This window comes from Cibotium barometz, chromosome 60 (genome assembly GCF_041138505.1).
Source record: "Cibotium barometz isolate CiBa-2024 chromosome 60, ASM4113850v1, whole genome shotgun sequence".
NCBI classification, from domain to species: domain Eukaryota; kingdom Viridiplantae; phylum Streptophyta; class Polypodiopsida; order Cyatheales; family Cibotiaceae; genus Cibotium; species Cibotium barometz.
In genome coordinates, this window is record NC_141105.1 from 37431295 (window position 1) to 37451829 (window position 20535).

At 41.0% G+C, this 20535-nt stretch overlaps 1 protein-coding gene across 1 annotated transcript in view; it reads right to left on the reverse strand.

Moving 5' to 3' along the window:
- Window positions 1-15002: 15002 nt before the first annotated feature.
- The window catches only part of LOC147605318 (DDRGK domain protein), a 47455-nt gene continuing 41922 nt past the window's right edge, over window positions 15003-20535 (reverse strand). Inside the window, exons 2-8 of the mRNA XM_086793855.1 lie at window positions 18098-18194; window positions 17893-18002; window positions 17721-17822; window positions 17456-17617; window positions 16016-16072; window positions 15826-15862; window positions 15003-15701 (exon numbers count right to left, since the gene is read on the reverse strand). Coding sequence (XP_086649981.1) covers window positions 15511-15701; window positions 15826-15862; window positions 16016-16072; window positions 17456-17617; window positions 17721-17822; window positions 17893-18002; window positions 18098-18194 — 756 coding nt within the window. The 3' untranslated portion in view covers window positions 15003-15510. The remainder of the gene's footprint in view (window positions 15702-15825; window positions 15863-16015; window positions 16073-17455; window positions 17618-17720; window positions 17823-17892; window positions 18003-18097; window positions 18195-20535) is intronic.

Below are 20535 nucleotides of genomic sequence, written 5' to 3' on the forward strand. Positions count from 1 at the left end.
ATACCTTGAAAGCATAAGAACTTGGCATATTCCCTTGGTATATATCCTACACTGTCTTTAGATAGAAATATCTTTTCCTAAGTCTTCTAAGACTCTAGAATTCACTCACCATATTTTAACAACTAATCAAAAACTTTAAGCAGCCAACATTGTGTGAACATGCAAACCATATATTCGAAAGATAAGAGCACATAAAGAAATAAAGATTAAGATTTGAATACACCTGTTGTAGTGCCCTGTTGATGTTGTTCGTTTGCATTGATGCATTGCTGATTTTGTGCTGATTGCTCCTCCTTGATCTTTGTAAGCGTAGCATGTCTCCCCCCTTTCTAATTTGTGTGCATGATAGGTGGACTATTGGGGCGTGTTTGATGCTCTTGGTACTCATAACAGGGGCCCATTGGTTTGGCCTCTACTTTCCTTGGCTGCCATTGACCCGAGGGGCCTGGAGTCCTTGGTTGGTAGCCGCCTAGCAACATTAAAGAGTTTTGTTCCCCTGGTTGAACGTCTAGTGCTGGGCTTGGGTATGCGGGACTTTCAAAGATATTTTCCTTGGATGAATATGATACATATTCTTCCTCCACATAGCCTGGGTTTACCAATTCTCTACACATATTTGAATTGTCGTAGTCAACAACCCTCACAGGAGCAGTCCCTGGAGCAGGAGGTTGAGCACCAAGAACAGGTCGTGGTTGCTCTTGTGCCATCGGTGGCTTACGTTCAAAATTAGTATACTGTTGATACATTTGTGGAGCCACTCCACCCCTTGGCTGCTCACGTTCCTGTCTCATTCTCGCAATGCGAGTGCATTCCTGTGTGGTGTGGGTAAAGTTCCAAGCACAAGCTTGGCACCACTTTTTTGTGGGTTGGTTTGTGACTAGAGGAGAAAAGGTATTACAATCCTCTGTTTTATGGTTACCGCCACATGCTCCACAAAGATGAGGACCTGTAGAAAGTACACTCCTCATTCTCTGCTGCTGTTGTTGTGGCTGCATGGGTGGACGATAGGTCTGTCCCAATCTCCGTAGTACAAGGTTAGCTATCTGGTCGGGATTTACTAGCGCGCTAGACCCTGAACTTTGGTCGTCTCCCCACTGATCTCTAGGTTTCACCTCTGGGCCAGAACCATCTTGAAACTTGAAGTTATCGGTGAAATCCATAGCATCATGGCAACACTCATTGAAATTTGTATGTTTCTTCGCATAGAGATGTGTATGCAGTGTTGAATTTTTGAGTCCTTTTAAGAAGAGAGAAATTAATCGACTTTGGGCGGGCTTCTCATCCTCTGGGCAACGATTAATGTACTGCTTCATTCTATTTACACAGTCTCTAACACTCTCATTCTCGCCTTGCTTGAAAGAGTAGATGTGTGCTACCGTGTCATGTTGAATTCCCATCAAGGAAAAAGCAGCAATGAATCTCTCTTCCAAAACTCGTAAAGAAGATTTGTCTGAAGCCTCTAATGCCTGAAACCAAGCCAGGGCTTTTCCCTCAAGAGTGAGTCTAAATCCTTCAATTTGAGTATGCTTATCAGCCACTTGATCAGCTCGAACTGCTTGCCTAAATGCTGCTACATGGTCGTATGGATCTCCCGACCCTTCATACTTCTTTACCAGTTTCTGAAGAGTTGATGGCCTTACTTGTCTTGAATACTCATCATAGGGCCTACGGCCTCTTACTCTCAGTGGGAATTGTTCCTCTCTTTGGAAAGATGGTCCACATGTTTCTAAAATTGGTGTGGGTACCCTATTACCAGCCTCACCAAACCCCTCCAAAGATCTTGTCACCCGCATTTCAGGAGGTGCATTAATGGGAGGCCGAGTTGGCTCCCCTACCCTCCGATTGTTATAATGAGAAAGATGTTGGTGTGGTGTGACTTGTGGTCGCACATTTGGTGTAGGACGATATCTTGGTGCTAGAGTTGGGCTACTAGCAGTGGTCCACTTAGATGTTGAAGGTCCCTCTCTAGTGAACTCTCGTAGGGGAGGAGCAACAGTTTCTCCAAGAAAGGCTGTCTCTCCTGGTTTGGCTGTATTTGTTGAGAACACTTCCGTAAATAATGGTTGTCCTTTCCACGTGAGTTCCCGAATCTCTTTCCAATCTAAGGTTCGGTATTCATTGGCCCATTTATCAATTATTCTGTTCATGTGTCCTGCAAGCTTCTCAACTACCACCACATGAGCTAGAGGAAGATCCAGCTGTGGCAATCTAGTTGTGGCATAATATCCCTCTAACGAGTCCTTATAGACCTCTTGAAGTGGGTCATCCTGTAAGACCTTTGTCACAGGAATTTCTCGTACAAACTCCCATTGGCATTCAGCCCCCTGATCCATTTTACACTTGCCTTTCCTATCCCTTTCCAAACTTAAATCTACAAGAAGTAAATCATCTATGGATGGCCTTGAGGACTGGGCATTGGAAGGTCCAGGCATGTCCGGTTCAATGAGCCAATCATCTCTAGACTCCCTTGCTCTGGAAAGTTCTAATAAGTCTAAGAACTCGGTTCTAGAGAGCTCCCCTAATTTGTCTACCTTTTCTGGATGGTAGGTGACTTCGTAGCGAACACCATCTCCACCCATGTACATGTTACCCTGGTCATTGACTAGAGGTGCTCTATCAAGTTCTGAGAAAATGTCTGGGATCTTAACAAGATACCGTTGTTGTGGGTCCCTAAAGATCTCAGCTCCTTGAGCATTTGTGTAGACATATTGGAGTCTCACATTGAGTGTTAACCCCATGGTGTCGGCTTCAAATGGATTAAAGGATCTTGCGGGTGTCTTATTTAGGGCTACGGGATGACTATTTGTCGGCCCTAGATTGTCCATGGACAATGAACTAGTTGTTCTAGAGGAAAGGGTATCGGATTGGGATTCAGAAAGGGTTTCAGCAATATCTGCCAAATTTCCTACCGATTGGGTCCCACTTTCTTGCGTAGGTACTCTAGAAGGTGCCCTAGGCCCTATGGCAAAATCTACAAGACGTCTCTACCGCAAGTGCATAAGGTCAAATTTTTTTGGTTTTTTATGTGTTTTTGTCTTTGTTTTTGTTTTTTTGTTTTGGTTTTGGTTTTTGTGTTTTGTTTTTTTGATAAAAATATATATATATATGTATATATATATATATATATATATATATTTTTACCCTACCTAACCACTAAAGGCAACTAAAAATAAGTATGTGTAGCGTAACTATCTATCCTATTTTTTTATTATTTATTTTTTAAATATTTTTTTTTATGATTTTATGATTTTATGATTTTTACTCTCTCTTTTTTTTCTTTTAATTTACACAAAAATTATGAATCACATTAAAAAAAATACTAATTATGCAGAAAGTTACATAAATTTTAAAAAAATACAGGTTATACTAATTATGCAAAAAAATTAAAAAAAATAAAGAATTACAAAATATGCAAAAAAAATTAGACTCCTAAAAAAACACTTAATTTATGATTTTTTTTTTAATTTTCTTTTGTTTTCTTTTGTTTTTTTCTCCTTTTGTTGGTTTTTCTTTTTTTTTTCTTTTTTTTTGTCTAAAATTTTTTTTATATTTATTATTATTATTTTTTATTTAAAAAATAAAACAAACATGAAAAATTAATAAAAAATAAAGAAAATAAAAAAAATAAAAATTTACACCTACCTTATCCCTCGCCGCTCGCCGGATTTCCCGCCGCCTCACCGTTTTCAATGCTGCCAGCTTGCAGCTCTTCCCCTCGGCCGCTTCAACTCTGCAGCCGCCTCAGCCTCCCACACCTTTTCTTGCACGCTTCCGCCCACGCAAAGCTCAGCTTATGCGCTGCTTCTTTTGCAGACGCTTCCCACCTTCTTCAGCTTTTTGTCTTCCGCCTCACACAGCTACACACGCTTTTGCCTTGGCTTTCAACCAGCCGCCTACACCTTCTCCTACGGCCCCCCACTCCACGCAGCGCCTTCACCACCTCCACTGCCGACGCCACCACGCCTTCTCTCTCCGCGAGCTCCAGCCGTGTCTCCTCACACCAACGCTCTGCTCGCGCGTCTTCTAGCCACCGTCTGCATGCTGCGCCCAGCTGTTGGGCCTTTTACCTCCCACAGTCCGCGTTCACACTGTTGCTGCGCTCGATGAAGACGCCCCCCCACAGCCCTTCGCAACTCCACGCAGCCTCTCCTTCTACGTACTCACCTGCGTTGGCCACAAATTCAGTCGCCTCTCCACACAACCTTCCTTGCTCTCCTTCGCACCGGCCAGTCAACTCCCCGCCCTCTGCCGGCTGCTCACATCACCTTCACGCTCCAGCTGTCCCTTCAGTGCTGCCATCTGCAGGCTTCACTTCCCACTTCGCTTTCTGCCGGCCGCCCAGCAGCGCCTCCTTGCCCCGCAGCCAGCTGCTTCCACGGCCACGTCAACGCATAGAATATATATATATATATATATTCTTAAAACCGCCTCTGCTCTCCTTTCAACCGGCCTTCCAACAGCCGCACACACACACACACACACACACACACATATATATATATATATATATATATGTCTATTTATTTATTTTTTCTTTGCTGACGACTCCCCACAAAACTACAAAACAACAAAACAATAAAGGAAAGAAAGCCGCTTCACTACTTCCTACCTATCTCTCGCCAACTTGCAACAAAAATACAAAAACAGAAAGTACTTAAATTCTGATTAATGGCGGGATTACTCAACCGCAATGGGGTTTAAATTTTTTCTTGCTTCTCATCAAAAAAACGAAAACACACAAGGCGCCCTTGAGATCACACACTCAATGCCCTAAACCTCAAAACAAAAAGAAATAGTGGTAGTAATGCAAGCTTCTCAACCGGTTTTGAGTCTTCTCCCCGGCAGCGGCGCCAATGGAGAGACGGAAAACTCTCTCACTTGTAGCAAGAGTAGTATGATCCACACTTAGCTCAATCCAATGGGATTTGCATCCCTTTCGGAGCTAGGGATTCAACCCGTACCGGTGCACAAAAGCTTATCCATTTGATGGAGAGAATGCTAGGAATACTACTACTATTGACATAGACTTAACACACACTCAAGCTCAATCTTGCCATACTCACTCACTCATCATCCCACTCATTCATGCATCCAAACAAGAAGAAAGCTAAGCTATTGCATACACAAGCTCAAAGCATCCTTCATTCTCAAGCTCTTACTCCCTAGCATGCACACAAACCTTGAAGCTATCAACAAAGAAACATGCATACTAGAGAATAGACATGAGAAGAGACACAAACATCACTCATTGCATTGAATTAACAACAATAGAACTTACAATAATGTAGATGGGGAGAGAGAAGAGCTTGCACCTCTATGGAAGAAGAGGGAGAGCTAGTCTCAAGAGAGCTCAAACATGAGTTTGCCCAATGTCCATGCTCTCAAATGAGCCACCTTTTATACAAAAATTCTAGAACTCCCAAAAGTTCCCATGTGGGATTATTGTCAAACCCACTCCCACATTCATCCACAACTTGGAACTCTTTTCAAGAGCCCTAAGTGTCTTTTTTGTTGCATCCTTGTATTGATCTTCATTCGTCATGCAACAACTTCTCACCTTTTCACATTTACAGGTTCTCTCACATTTACAGATTCTCTTTTACAGCCTCTTGCTAAGGGCTTGTTCCCGCACACACCCTATTCACTTATATATTTCAACACCTCCCCTCAAGTGAATACTCCTAGCACACCTGGACCCTATACCAAGTTTCCCTCTTACTTGATAGTCCGCGACCAGTGCCTCAAGTCCCTAAACTCATAGTCCTTGACACACTCTCTCTCTCTCTCTATGTGTCCAAGGCTACTACAAGTGCCCGTGACCTTGACTAAAGTGCTCACACATACATCTACCACATGGCCTACATCATCAGTGGCTCAGAGGTGGTTTTACTCTGTTGGAGCAGGTTACATTGGGTTGTGGGGTTTCTCTCTCTCTCTCTCTCTCTCTCTCTCTCAAAAGATGATCTGACTCCACTTCCTTTAGGAGCCTCCATGAAGTTTGCTGATGTTGCTCCTTCTCCACTGGGTTTGCTGTAGCAGTCTCTTGCCATGTGTCCTGGCTTTCCACAGTTGTGGCAAGTGAAGGTCCTTCCTCCTACTCTGCCTCGTCCTCGTCCTCGTCCTAGAGAGAATCCTCCTTGGGTGAAGAATGTGTTTTCTTCTCCTGTTGTTGAGTCCAGCCATTTCTTCTCTTTGCCTCTGGTCTCTTGCTCTAGTAGAGCTCCTTCTATCTCGTGTAGCTTCAATTCAGGTACATTCTTTAGTGTTGCTACAATGTTTTCATATTCACCTTTGTCCACACTCTTCAGAAGCACTGGTAGTGCCTCATCATCTTCTACCTTTTTACCAATAGCTGCCAGTTGTTGCTTAATGCTTTTATATATGTTCAAGTGTGTGATTAAAGGTCCACTTTCCTTCATATCCAATTTGTAGAATTGCATTAACAGATTTATCTTTGAATTTGTAGTTTGTGTGCCAAATAATTTATTGAGTTCATCCCATGCATCTTTTGCCCATTGTATCCCTGTGATGTGATGAATGATTTCATCATTTAAACTGAGTGCAATAAGTCCCAATGCTTTTTCATTCTTTCTCTTCCACTCATTTTCCCCTCTCACCTCTGGGCATTCATCTCTTCCCTCAACTAGCCCCCACAGATTTTTCCTCGTGAGCAGATACATGGTTTTTGTTTGCTATGTGTAAAACTGCTCCCCAGTAAATTGGGTTATCTCTTGTGTAAAACTGCTCCCCAAGTAAATTGGGTTATCTCTTGTGTCGTACTCATGATGATGTGAAGGGAGTCTTACCTCTTGATCCAATTTCAAGATTCAAGGGTAGCATCTACCCTTTTACAGCTCAATCTGGTGTTTAGGTGATGATTACAACAGATTTATCAGCATAAAATCACCAAAAATTACATTAAACCAAGGGTAACAAATCTGTACGGAATGGTTGGAGTATCAAACCATCTTCGAATTGCAATTTGAAGTTATAGGGATCTATATCAGATACCCAATGGTTAATATGGTTAATACCCAATGGTTAATATGAACCCTCAATTATGCCAAAATATAATTATTAGTACTGATTAGCAAATTAATCTTCTGTTTTGTGTACAAAAAACAGAGTATGCGAGGAGTCCAGATCTGAGGCCTTAGAGTTCAAATGAGCTCAAATCCTTTCAAGGCCATCAATAGCAATTAGTCTAGTAGAGGATTAAGTCAAGAAACACAAGATTTGACTAAACATTGAATGCTTAATCTCTGTTTTACCAAAGTCACTTACAGATTTGATGAAGAGCTTGGATCTCACTGTAGACTTGTTGATCAAATCAAAATCTGTCCTCACCAATTTGTAGAGCACCCTTGAAAACCCCTAAGGCCAAGAGGAATTAGATCCATTTCATTTGGTACTACAGAAGAAATCTCAGTTTTGCTTTAGAAAAGCGACGCCTGCAAAATCGCGAAGAACTGCAGCAGCTGTAGAAGGCGGTTTGGCGCGCCGATTAGATGGGTTGAATGGTGGGGGAGTAGCTACATTTGGCTAGAAGCATTTGGGCCAATGTTATGTGTGAAGGGAGAGAGAGCTCCTTCACCAGCTCTGGGGGTACAGAGGCTACTTGAAAAAAAGAGGTTAAAAATCTAATTATCTACTAATCCTAATTGACCAAGTAATTAGCAAGATAATGGGCTCACAAATTGATGGATTCTAGGCTAGGCTCTAATACCATGTTAAATTTGCTTTGGTGGATCAAATACTAGAATCAATATCATTAACAAAGAGATTGGACAGTAATTAAGATGTGATTAGTGAGCAATTACTGATAGCTAAATGTAGGCATGGATAATCAAAAACTAGCAAATTCTCATTAGGCCAATGCCTCAATTTATAGAGTTTACATCCAAGCATCTGATCCCACTGATCTCTCCTTGATTCACTCCACCTCTTTTGCTTGATTCTCTCCATCTCTCCCAGAATATCTCCACACCTCCTAAATCTCCTCATGCTACCCTTTATTCTCTCCCAGTAGATACTTCTAACCCTTTCACAGGTTCTCTCACATTTATAGATTCTCTTTTACAGCCTCTTGATAAGGGCTTGTTCCCGCACACACCCTATTCACTTGTATATTTCAACAACTATAAGCAAGCAACACTAGAAAATCCCTTTCACTCTGCTCTCCATGATGCAGCAATCAACACAATGTACAAGCCATATCCAATAGTGTTGGGAAGCAGCTCATGTCAACGTGGTCTGCTTCCCAATAGTATTGGCCATTGCCAAGCCATGGCTTGGGTCACAAAAAATCTCAAGATAATCCTCATATACAATCAAGTAGAAGCCACTAATAACATTGTCTGAGATATTGGGTCACACAAAATTTCAAGACAGTAAGGCTGAGTGCTAAACTTCCAAGCGTCATCATGCTTGCATGTAGGTCCCATTGATTTTACTTTTGGCATCATGCATGTTTTAATCACATATAGACCCCATAGACTTTTCTTATTCCATCATGCATGGAATACACATATATTGTACCCATTATTCATGGTCATGATCCCTAAGCCTTTGCCAAGCCATGGCCAATACTGTTGGGAAGTAGACCGTGTCGACACGTCGACGTGGGCTGCTTTCCAACACTATTGGCCAAGGCTTAGCCATCATGCATGGTATATATTCAAAGACCTCATAGATGTTGCTTCTCTATCATAAATGGAATTTCAAAATTATATAAGATTAGTATATGCTTCAAAGGTTATTCAATATGTTATTTAAGACTTTTAAAAAGTCTCTTGTATTATACTTGTGCTTATACAAGTTACGAATATTCCACTTATAAAAAGTAATAGTATGGAAAGCCTAAAAACTTTAATGCGAGGAACGATTGATTCAGTGCGATTGAGAATTAAGTCACCTTTGATAGACTTGTGAATTTCAAAAATCAGAAATTGGACGATGATTTTGGTGCTAGATTTATGAAGAAGTAAAAAGCTTTAGAACAATAAGCAAGCAAAGGTTTTATAAAATAAATTGCTTGAAAACCTTGTGCCTTCAAAGGGTTAAGTCATAAGAACTTAAGCAACTTTAACATGCAGATGCTTTGCTAATATGCTTTAACATAAGAACTTAAGCAACTTTAACATGCAGATGCTTTGCTAATATGCCATCTTGAAATCAATTGCACATGACTGCCATTACCATTAACTCCTTTGTTTAACCTTGAAATAGTCCTTTATCAAGAAACCATTCCACCCAATGTCTTGATAAATGCATCATGAAACCTTAATTTTTTCAACACATGGCCAGGGCCATGGCTTGGCACAGGTCAATACTTTTGGGAAGCAACCTGCGTCAGATGATGCAGGTTGCTTCCCAATAGTATTGGCCATGGTCAAGCCCCATATGGCCTCCAAGACATGCAGCAAGAAGGTGTCCACCCAGACCAGCACATATGCAGCAAAGAAGGATATTTTATGCGTTTTGAAAGCATGTGGTAACATATCACATAACATAGCAAATATCACATAGCAGTTAGACAAGCATTATTGACAAGCACATGGCTAGCCAATACTGTTGGGAAGCATCCCACATCGATGCGGGCTGCTTTTCAATAGTATTGAGCCCCAAAGCAAAATACAACATGAATCAAAATACAATGCAAACCAAAATAGAATGCGAACCTGGTTAGTAAACCTAGTGGGCGATGGGTGACAAACTATGAGTAAACCTTGAAGAAGAAGGCGATGGCATTGGGTGTTTTCCTCTCTTTCCAAGTTAGGGCAAGCATGCAAGCAAAAAGTGGAGGAAATTTATTTTTTTTCTTACACAACCACTTTGAAAAGTATCTCTCTCTCTCTCTCTCTCTCTCTCTCTCTCTCTCTCTCTCTCTGCCATAGGGGATAAGAGAAAATATATAACATAAAATTATGATGAAGTTAGGGGAAGCAAGTTTGAGACTACACAAATTAAGAATTATGAGCACGTCTAGTAGAGCTGTTTGATTTCCTATTATAATAACCTTTTATGCATAAGATGCAAAATATTTTTTGTTATGTTTAATGAAGCCTATAATGTTACACATAAGATGCAAAATATTTTTTGTTATGTTTAATGAAGCCTATAATGTTACACATACATACCTTTTCGAGATTGTGCTGGTATTTGGGCCATATCTATACTCAAAATATAATAATGCTTTATTAAATACTCTGATAATTCATGCAATAAGTAGGGTGATTAGGTCTAATTTACACACTTATCAAAATTAGAGTCAACAATTTGTACAATACTCATGTATATAGTGGCCACTTAAAAGTCAAAATTGCAATTTAGTTGGCTGAACTCAAATTGATATTACGTTTTTTGGGAATCATTACAAAACATCTAATAAATGGGACATCCATTTTTACTCAATGAGCATAAATGAAATATTAAGTATTGCACTTTGTAAGACTTTAAAAGCCTATGTATTGACTTAACGCTGATTTTTTGCTAAGATTTTCTTGGCTTGGCAATCATAGTAGAATATTTGATACATCCGTCATTCGATGAGCTTAAATGAAATATTTATTGATACTCTTTAAAGCCTATGAACTGTGAACCTTAAAGTCCAAAATGATTACTGCACCCGTCAAGAATCATTATCTTCACTTCTGTCAAAATTTGACAGAGTTTGTTATAGTGATAAGAAATATAAAGATGACCCCCCAAGTTTTGAATGTTATCTTTTGCAAGTGATTTCTTGTATTTCTACCATTTTGAAGGATTTTGTATGGCTAGGCATATTACTGTTTACGGATGTGTGCCTGGAAAAAAGCTTGTTGTTATGAATGAGGCAAGATATTGTCATCTTAAGCTTGTTGATATTCTTCAACACTTTGAGTTAGTGGGATGCTCTGTTACACTTTGGCCATTGTTTCTGGGTAGTGAGAAGGTGAATATAGAAATAACAACACGTCTAAATGGGGAAGTTGGTTTTGTTCTTGATGCAGATACTCATTCTTTCTATAAAGTTTTTTTAAACAATGGACACAAGCAACTCTGATTGTTCTTGAAGATGATTGTGGTTCTGTAGGACATGCACAAAATATTTCTATTTTGAGTGTGTTGGATTTGATAGGGAACCTGCCATTACATAGTAGTTTGCATGTTGCTCTGCGTAGTGCAAAAGAAGTGTTGCAAGTGGAGGAGTTGCCTTCTATATTTGATGGATACAATGCATTTGAGCTTCCTCCTTGTGGAGCATGTTCTACAATGATAGGTATGGATCAAAAGCACGATGGGCAAAAGAAGTGTTGCAAGTGGAGGAGTTGCCTTCTATATTTGATGGATACAATGCATTTGAGCTTCCTCCTTGTGGAGCATGTTGCTCTGTGTAGTGCAAAAGAAGTGTTGCAAGTGGAGGAGTTGCCTCCTATATTTGATGGATACAATGCATTTGAGCTTCCTCCTTGTGGAGCATGTTCTACAATGATAGGTATGGATCAAAAGCACAATGGGCATGTTTGGACAAAATACGTTACTTGCACATCAGATTGTTTTGATGGTGCCATCAGGCTTAGCAACAAGCGTACTGGTCATTTGCAATGCATGAATCTTGATTGCCCATACCTGGTAAGAATGATGAGCACTAACTTGACACAGTGGAAAGGAAGGCTTAAAAGAACATGCCCAATAGGAATTGTTGGTCCTGAATATGGAAGTCTAGATCTTGCAAAAATTATGGTCAAATGCCTGAGTGTATTAGGACTTGTCCAACAACAGTTATACACTATTCCATACCTAGTGACCATTTCTCAACTACAAGATGTGCTATTCATTTGGGTTTTCATGAACACCCTTATGAAGAGGGTTCATCTAGGCCAAAAAAAAAAATGGAGGACAAGATTGCAATGCATGCACAATTCAATCCTCTCGCTACTCAAAAACAATTAGGGGTTACTGTGGCCTTGGACAAGATTTCAATGCATGCACAATTCAATCCTCTCACTGCAATTAGGGGTTACGATGGCCCCGAACATTGTTATGGAAATGTTGTTAGGTGATGGGGTTACAAATACTGCTGAGTTTGGAGACCAGGACCGTAAAGAGCATTTGGATGTAATGACTCCCCTTTTTATAACATGAGGATTTAAAAGTGTGTAGAGGATGCAAAGAGAGAAAGTTCGGTTAGTTCAAAGGGATTGGATGCAGTGTTGGATCTTAAAAAATAGATGTAGATATCCATTTATTCACAGCATTTTGTTTCCTAATCAACTAGAGACCTCAAACCAACTGCATGTATTTAAAATGTCCACTATGGGACCAGGGAGTGGCTTGGACCTTGTGAATAGAATGCATCTTGGTGGCAATCTCTAAGAGATGTGTATTCACTTTGACCATGTGCATCGAGTTCAACGCTAGTCTACAATGGGTGCCCATGTGTATGACCCTTTTATCCATGAGTTATTGACAATAGCCACATGTGAGTTCAAGATCGAGGATAGAAATGCCCAGATTGAGTTTTGGAATATGTTGAATTTAGTGGTTAAGAAGTGTGGCTTTGGAACTCCAAAGTTTTAAGGGTTCATGGGGCCAACAAGGCTAGTGCTAATTGGTTAATTGTGCGGTTTGTGTATAATGGCAGTGCTAAAAAGATCATGCAAGGTAAGGAGAGACCTTGTGTTTTCCATTGGGAGCAAAGCCTACTCAATCATACAAAGAAATGTTTATATGCATTCTCTCACGAGAGGACCACAAGATCTTGTGCAAAAAATGGAAAGAAGCCTCCACAGAGGTTGCCGCACCGAACAATGCAAGCAAGAATTGCAAAATTTTTGGCAAAATAATCATGCTATGAAGGAAGAGATTCCTTGCTTAGAAACTTGGCTAGCATGGTGGGATGTTAGGGCCTTCCATTGGAGGTCATGGTTTCTTACGCAAAATGATTACGACTTGTTTGTGCGGCCAACAACAAATTTGGTCGAGGCAAAGCTTTCTAGCATGAGAACAAGTGTGGGATTCAAAAATCACATTTCCTTGTATGAAGTTGATGGTCCATACACTTGGTTTTTGGGGTCGTTGTCTCGTCGATACCCCGGTGGTGCAGTTGAGACTTTTATATGGTTCTACAACTCCACCAACACACACTCATGGGTTGTGGATACGTCCAAGGTCTTGGGGACACTTGGTCCAGCTCCTGGCATTTGGCCAGTTGCCACCGCCGGGACAAGCCTCACTATCGCTAAGATTGAAGATCTTCATGCAAGTGGTTTTGTTTTGGAGAGAGGGAGCTCAACCTCCAATCAACAGAGAGATCACCACACCACTCCAAGGTCAATCAGTAGTGTACGTCCTAAATATAAAGACGATAAGGTAGTTCGATGAAGGGAGAAGTTGATAGAGGGGTTCAATGAAAAACTTGAAAAGGGTAAAAATCTCTGGGGTGGCTGAAGTGGTTCGGGAAGAAATCATCTTGTGCAATGGATCACACATATTTTATGTTAGCACGGAGGGGTCACAAAGCAAGGGTGTGAACTATTCAATCACAGTTTTGGAGCTCCCTCGTTGCACTTTGTGGATGATGACTTTCAAAAACAGGAGAGCAAACACCTTACTTTTTTACCTTGGAAACACATGTACTTTGTGTCCCTGCAGGTGCTCAATTTAGATGCTGCACGAACTCATTCCTTCATGCATTAGGCTGCTCTGTCTAAGGTGGAGCTATTCTAAGCGCTATCAAGACTCACGTCTCACACTGCGTCTTGACAATATGCCTTAATGCTGGATTTGGCTTCATAAACCCCTGTGGAGAAGGTTATTAGGACAAATGAGTCTAATTTTATGGTGTTGGATGGAAGTAAGTTTTAGTTTTTGGTTGTTTGTCCATGGATTGTTCCTTTGAAATCCTTGTAGACTATTTATGCATAGAGTGTATTGAGGTCAAATGCAGTAGCTTTTGAGATGTTCCACAGCAATGGATTTTTATTTCTAGCAATGAATCTCTGGCTAATATGGAGCTGTAAAAAAATTGCTTCTATGAGGACTGGGAGAAATATGAAGGCAAGTAAGGGTTATATTGTAGTGTTGGATGTAGTTTTATTTGTTTGATGGTGTAACGTTCCATTTTTGACATGCGATTGAGATATATTTCTAGCTTGCATAGGTCAAGGGTGACAATGAATCCAAGCCAATGATATTTTTTGATGCTTTCTTGATGTTGAAGTTGAGCTCTATTGGCTTCTTGTATTTAACATGGAGAATGTATACTTTGATATCATTGGCAAAATTGTTCTCCAAAATTTTTTGCACTCGCCCAAAGATAATGCCTGCTCGATTTCGGTTGCTCGGAGTGTGTTAATCCCCGATCCACACCACCTCTCTTCCTCCTCACACTTCTCTCCTCCACATGAGGCTTATACATCTCATGTGAATGCATCCCTACCTCAAATATCACTGAGTATGTCAAGGTAACCAACTTCTTATTAGAAGTACTTCCACCCTTCCCCAACATGAATCTCTCCTTCAGCTTCCCCAATGATGGTCCAGTACCAAGATGTTTGCCAGTGTATGCGTGAGGCTATGCATGTGTGTCTTGTAGCCGCTAATGCATAGCATATTGGTGTTTTGAGCTCATAAAATTGGATTACTATTGTGACCACTAGCTGGATTTCTAATTGGTGACATGGGGGATTCTACATGTGTTCCTTGCAGCTATTGGTGAAGTGGAGGATTCTACATGTATGTGTTCCTTCGATTTTTTTTTTAAAAAAACATTCTGTAATATTACTAGACAAGCTCTTATTAATGCTTTGTACTTCGATCCACTGACTTGTGAATTCAAAGAAGGAAGAAGAATCTCTCATTTTTTATGGACAAAAAAAACAGCTTTTTGAGAAAAGCAAGACTTAAGAGTTTACCTAACTCGTTGAAAGAACTAGACAACAAAAAAGTACTTCAAACACCTCTCCTCCGAAAGTTGAAGGCAGGTGCTTAAGGGCCACAGCAGATAGCATGAGCTCGTAAAAACCTCTAAAAGCTCAAATTTCTCCTCGCAAGGAACAAAACAGAATCACGAACCTCTCTTTTTGAAAACAACAATGTAAGTTATTATCCTCATCAATTCGGTTGGTGTAACCGAAGATTACAGGCTAACTTTCCACACACACAAAAGCAGCTTTCTAAGCCCTTGGACACTTTATGCCAAGAAATTCCATCATGTCCATATTTACATTTGGGATCTTTCAAAATTATCATCTGCCTTGATTGAGAGAGCAGCCCAAAACCCAATATCAAGTGTCATGAACACAAGAAAGAAAGAAATTGATGAGCATATAGATCATGTTGGCTGGAGTTGTCTCTTCTCAATCAATCATACAAAGCTGGATACCAAGAATTTCTTGGATGCTGTCATCTTTGTGTTGTATGTGAAATCCCTCATAGGATCCGAATATCTCTACCTCAATCTACTCCCAGGTCTAGTACAGGGTAATATCTTTGGGGAAAAATATGCATGACTCCTGCAAAAAGGACCTAGGCAATAACATCACACCCATCTCCCTCAATTGCCTTGGGTTCCAGGTCAATAAATTCATTTGACTTGCTGGCAAGGTGGGCAATGCTTACACGGCCACGCGTTTTGATGTATTCTGCCACTGCTTTCATTTCCTCCAACGAAATATAAATGAATTTCCCTCTATCATCCATTACACCTGACAGGCGGCCTTTCAAAACATGAAGATCATCACAGCACCAGATTAGAAACAGTTCCTTGTCACATAGTCATATTGACTACATTGGGAAGCCAACACTGGCAAGACAGGCAAATCTGTTGGTAAGGGCACTTACCCATTTGCTCCAGTGATATAATTCTACCAATGGCATCCTGCATGGCAAGCACCATTCTAGCACGTGAGTCTTCCCAACTTTTTCTAACATTGGTCATCTAACCTCAACAGATTTTGAAACTTTGCCATGCACACAAGGGATTTGAATGATTAAACATATCAGAATATGCATCCACCATGTGGATACTTACCTGTGTGCGGAGATGGAACTCAGCTGCAAGATCTTCCAACTGTACACACTTGTGTTTCTGCAGGTATCAAGTCTTCAATAAGGGAATGCTTTGATCGTATTCAAAAACACTCTAATGAACACACAGTTTAACCTTCATTTTCCCCTCCCAAATGTCAGGTTAAATGCACTCTGATCCCCATAATGAATGACCTTGCAAAGGAGCCCTCCCTAAGGTGGCAATAGAAGCATCCTTACATCCCTTACTGTGTCAGGCAGTTGTGCTTGGCATGCTCCTAGAACAGCGTCTATTGCATACTCCACACTATGGACTCGCGAATCCCTACACTCCCTCATCAGTCCACCCCTCAGCATGGACATAATCACAATACAAGCTGATCTGACTGGACCCATGTCCTGTAAATAAATACCTGTTTCTTAGCTGTTATACAGCATTGCCATTTTTTTGAGGTTTTATAAATGTAATGGTATTTTAATACCTTAAATTTGATCTTAGTTTTTTAATGAAAATAACCGATTAAATTGTTACACTCACTAAAAAAAGATAAATTTTAAGGGTAAACCTAGTTATATAAGTGGAAAAAATGGAAAATCAAAGTAGTAAACCTTTCATCTGCCAACTTAGACGATGATGGAATGGGTGGTTCTAAGTAGGGAATATATGTGAAAAACACACAACCTTTTATAAAAGAAAGGCTTAGAAGAAAAACACAAGGATTACTAAATCATTGTCTCCCTGCATAAAAGAGGACATAGCCATTCACACTAGTCTCAATGTTCAGGCAGGCCCAAGGGGATGGTGGGGTGGGGAGCTGTTGAATCGTGGCGACTCACATCCAAAATGATTTGCCTTATTTTAACGTTCAGGCAGGCCCAAGGGAATGGTGGGGTAGGGGGCTGCTGAATCGTGGCAACTCACATCCAAAATGATTCGCCTTATTTTAGCCCCTGAAGAAAAGAGCTTCATATGGATATCAATCAGCCTGAAATTATTTGTTCTTAGGAAATCTCAGTTTTTTCATTTCCCTACACACCATCTCCACTATTCTACTACTTTAGGGCTAGTGTAACAGATCTTAACCATGGTTTACTCCAGTTATCTGTCCTTCTCCAAAGTCCATGTTACATAAGCATCCGTAAGGTGCTATGCCCCTCTCCAGAATGGGAAAAGAGCACAGTGCTCATCGGCATGTACAAAGTTCAAGACGACCCTCTATCCATTCTAGAACACTCTCCTGTCTAGATGACACCCTGTGCTGAGCTACATGAATAAGCAATGCGAAAAGCCACATCAGCGAGCTCAGCATTGACATCCAATAATTACATAGCACAGGCCCAAATGTATATTTCAAACAAAACATGCAGATGCACACCTGTTGAGGATACTGAACCTTATAAACTCCTTAAAACTTATAGACTAAAACAAAAGGGTTCCAAAAACCTTGATGTATTCAACGAAATCATTCAACAAGCCACGGGATTCCTCCTGCAATTCCTCTTCCACTGTTCCTTCGGTGTCGACTGTGAAGGCGTCCTTCCATTTTTCAAATTCTGCATTTGCAGCCTCCTCGTCCTTCATCCTTTGTACCTTGGCTTCCTCTTCCTTTGACAACAAGCAATATTTTAGAGACCATAGGTTGACAAGATGATGGAAACAAGTACTAAAGAATAATGACACTTAGCTAGCAATCACACATAAAGCATACCTTGCGTAGCTCCTCTGCTTCCCTCTCTTCATCCTTGCGCCGCCGCATCTCATCATATCGGTCTTGTTTTTGCTTCCTTATATCACGAGAAGTATCTTCAGCCTGCTACAACAGATTGGGATTATTTCTGTTCAGAAGAGATGTTAAAAACTTGCAGCAAAAGAAAACTAACCTGCCTCCGAGCCTCCTTTTCTTGCTTCTTCATCTCCTTCTTTTTGGAGGATTTCGAGGAATAATAAGCAGGCTGCAGCTCTTCCTCCTCTGCCTCATCTTCTTGATGTACTTTTATATTGAGAGTGCAAACGTGCTATGTAAGAATCATGAAGTTTCTCTAGATAAAGGTAAGAAGCATCAGTTAGGCAGCAAGATGGTGATACCAGCCATTGATGAAGAAGCCCCATCCAAGTTTCTCCTTCGCATCCTGCGAGTACCAGCAGGACGTGGTACAGGCTGATCTTCCACAGCTGCAGCATCCTGCGATAAGACAAATCTGTCAGTAGCTAGTTCTGGAAGCAGCTATAGATTAGAAAAAACTAGGCACCAAATAGGCACAATCAAGAAACGCATGTTCAAAACTTACGTCTATGTCACATGCACCTGTCCTCAACCGCACGTGCTATAACGATTCAAATCGCCCATCTTTTGTCGAACTTTGTATTGAACAGTCGCTAGAGGGTGGGGTCTAGTGATGCGTAAATTTCCCTAATAGCTAAGATAAAACTACTAAAAACACGGAGAGGAGGAATAAAATTGCAACACTCTTGCTGCTTCATAAGTGGACCTCTTAGGTTCTGAAGAAGGGGGCACCTACTTTGATAATGGGGTGTGTATAGGATCTTTGGTTGGGCACTACGGGATGCAGGTTGATGGGTTCTCTCTGCCTGGTGCAAGAGTCAAGGCATAGTAACTGGAAACGGCCCTTTCCTATCCAAACATGCGGAAACACCATTTCTCTGGAGTCACCGTAATCTCCACTCAATGATTTCCCCTGCAAATTTTACCTTCTAGATTTTGATTTTGCCCATATTTCCTCCCCATCTCTCCAAATTGTGATCCATTCAACATTTCTCCAACTTTTTTCCTCATTTCTATTTAAATTTGAAATTTTACCTTTCATGTACTAGATAATGTTAAAGCAACGCCGTTTCCTAGTTTCAGGCCGGTTTCGTTGCATAGACATTAACCATTTTCATTTCATGCAACCATGGTCAGAGGGCCTTTCCCCTCTTTCCCTTGGTAAAGGTGGCATTTTCTTGATACACCCAACTTTGCCAGACCCAAGCCTTCTCTACTCTAGTAGAGGTAGAGGCAGGGGAAGATCCTCCCCTCGTGGACAAGGCATAGGTAGAGGTGGTGGCCAATGGCAAGGCCAATCTCACCAACAACAACAATCTCAGAACCAACAGTCTTCACGAGGTGAGTACATATCTAATGAGTTCTATGCATTCTTAAGAACTCATGAGATCACTAGGAAGCTTACTTGCAGGTACACCCCTCAGCGAAATGGGATTGCTGAGAGGAAGAATAGCCATATTGCATAGGTGGCATAAGCTATGATGAATGAGAGGAACATGCCTCACTATTATTGGGCTGAAGCTGTGCATACAACAGTTTACATAATGAACAAGACATCCATAGCTGCGGTGCAGTATATGACACCTACCGAGGAAAAGTTCATAGGCTATAAGCCGGATTTGGGACAGTTAGAAGTGCTTATGTTCATATTCCAGATGAAAAGACATCAAAGCTTGACCCCAAAGCTGAAAATTGTGTCTTCGTCGGATATTCTATGGACCATAAGGGTTATAGATGCTACAATAAAGAAGTTCATGATAAGCAGGGATGTAGTCTTTAATAAAGTTGCACAATGCGGAAGCAAAACATAGGAGAGAGGGAGAGAGGCAGAGAGAGAGAAAGATCAGACAAGATCACCAGCATGAGGTTTACAAGGACTATACTAGCCAACAGATGAGTGAAGACATATGCCTTCTGGATGGATGAATGCAAGAGAGGAGAGGAGGCCTTTATATAGGAGGCCATGAAACTGGCCGGCTGGCATAAATCAACCACGAGTAGCATAAATCTACATATAGCATATGATAAATGCCCAACCCAATACGAAGCCTAGTTCCCATTCAACACATGAGATGCACATATTCTAACACCCCCTGTGTGCAGCTCATAGTATGCAAATGTCTGAAGAAGAAAAGCTGATGAAGATGCAACCATGGACATTCCAGCATTGCAAATATTGGATACACCACGGAAGATGCACTTGCCCACCTATCTCCTCAAAACACAATGGCACCCTAAACAACAAAGAAATTTGCTTGGCTCCAAACTTCCACACCAGCGTGTAGTGAACTCCAAGTATAGAATGATGAGCTGACATACATACCACGCCCATAATCTCCTTGTCACATGGACGGGAACTAGTTTCGTGTCACTCGTGTGTGATTTGCTTCGTGCTGTATGGACGGGAGCCTGTTGGTGCCACCCGTGTATGGCCAGGATGGTGTCTTACCTATGGGACTGTCACTCCATAGGAAGACCAGGACATATTTATTTATATTTGTCGTGCCAGTTTTGTGCCCGACAGGAACCTCTTGTACAAGTTTCATGAAAGGGAGATTTCGTCCATTATTTGTGCACATGCATTTATGCCTGCATGCATAAATTTATTTTTGCATGACTTGTTTGCGTGTGTTTGCCTGTTATGTCGTGCCAGTACACTGGACGGGGACGCCCCCAGTGTACCGTGGAATGCCGTTTGCTGACTTGGTGGTGTGGCGTGTGAACAGGTGGTAAGTATTTT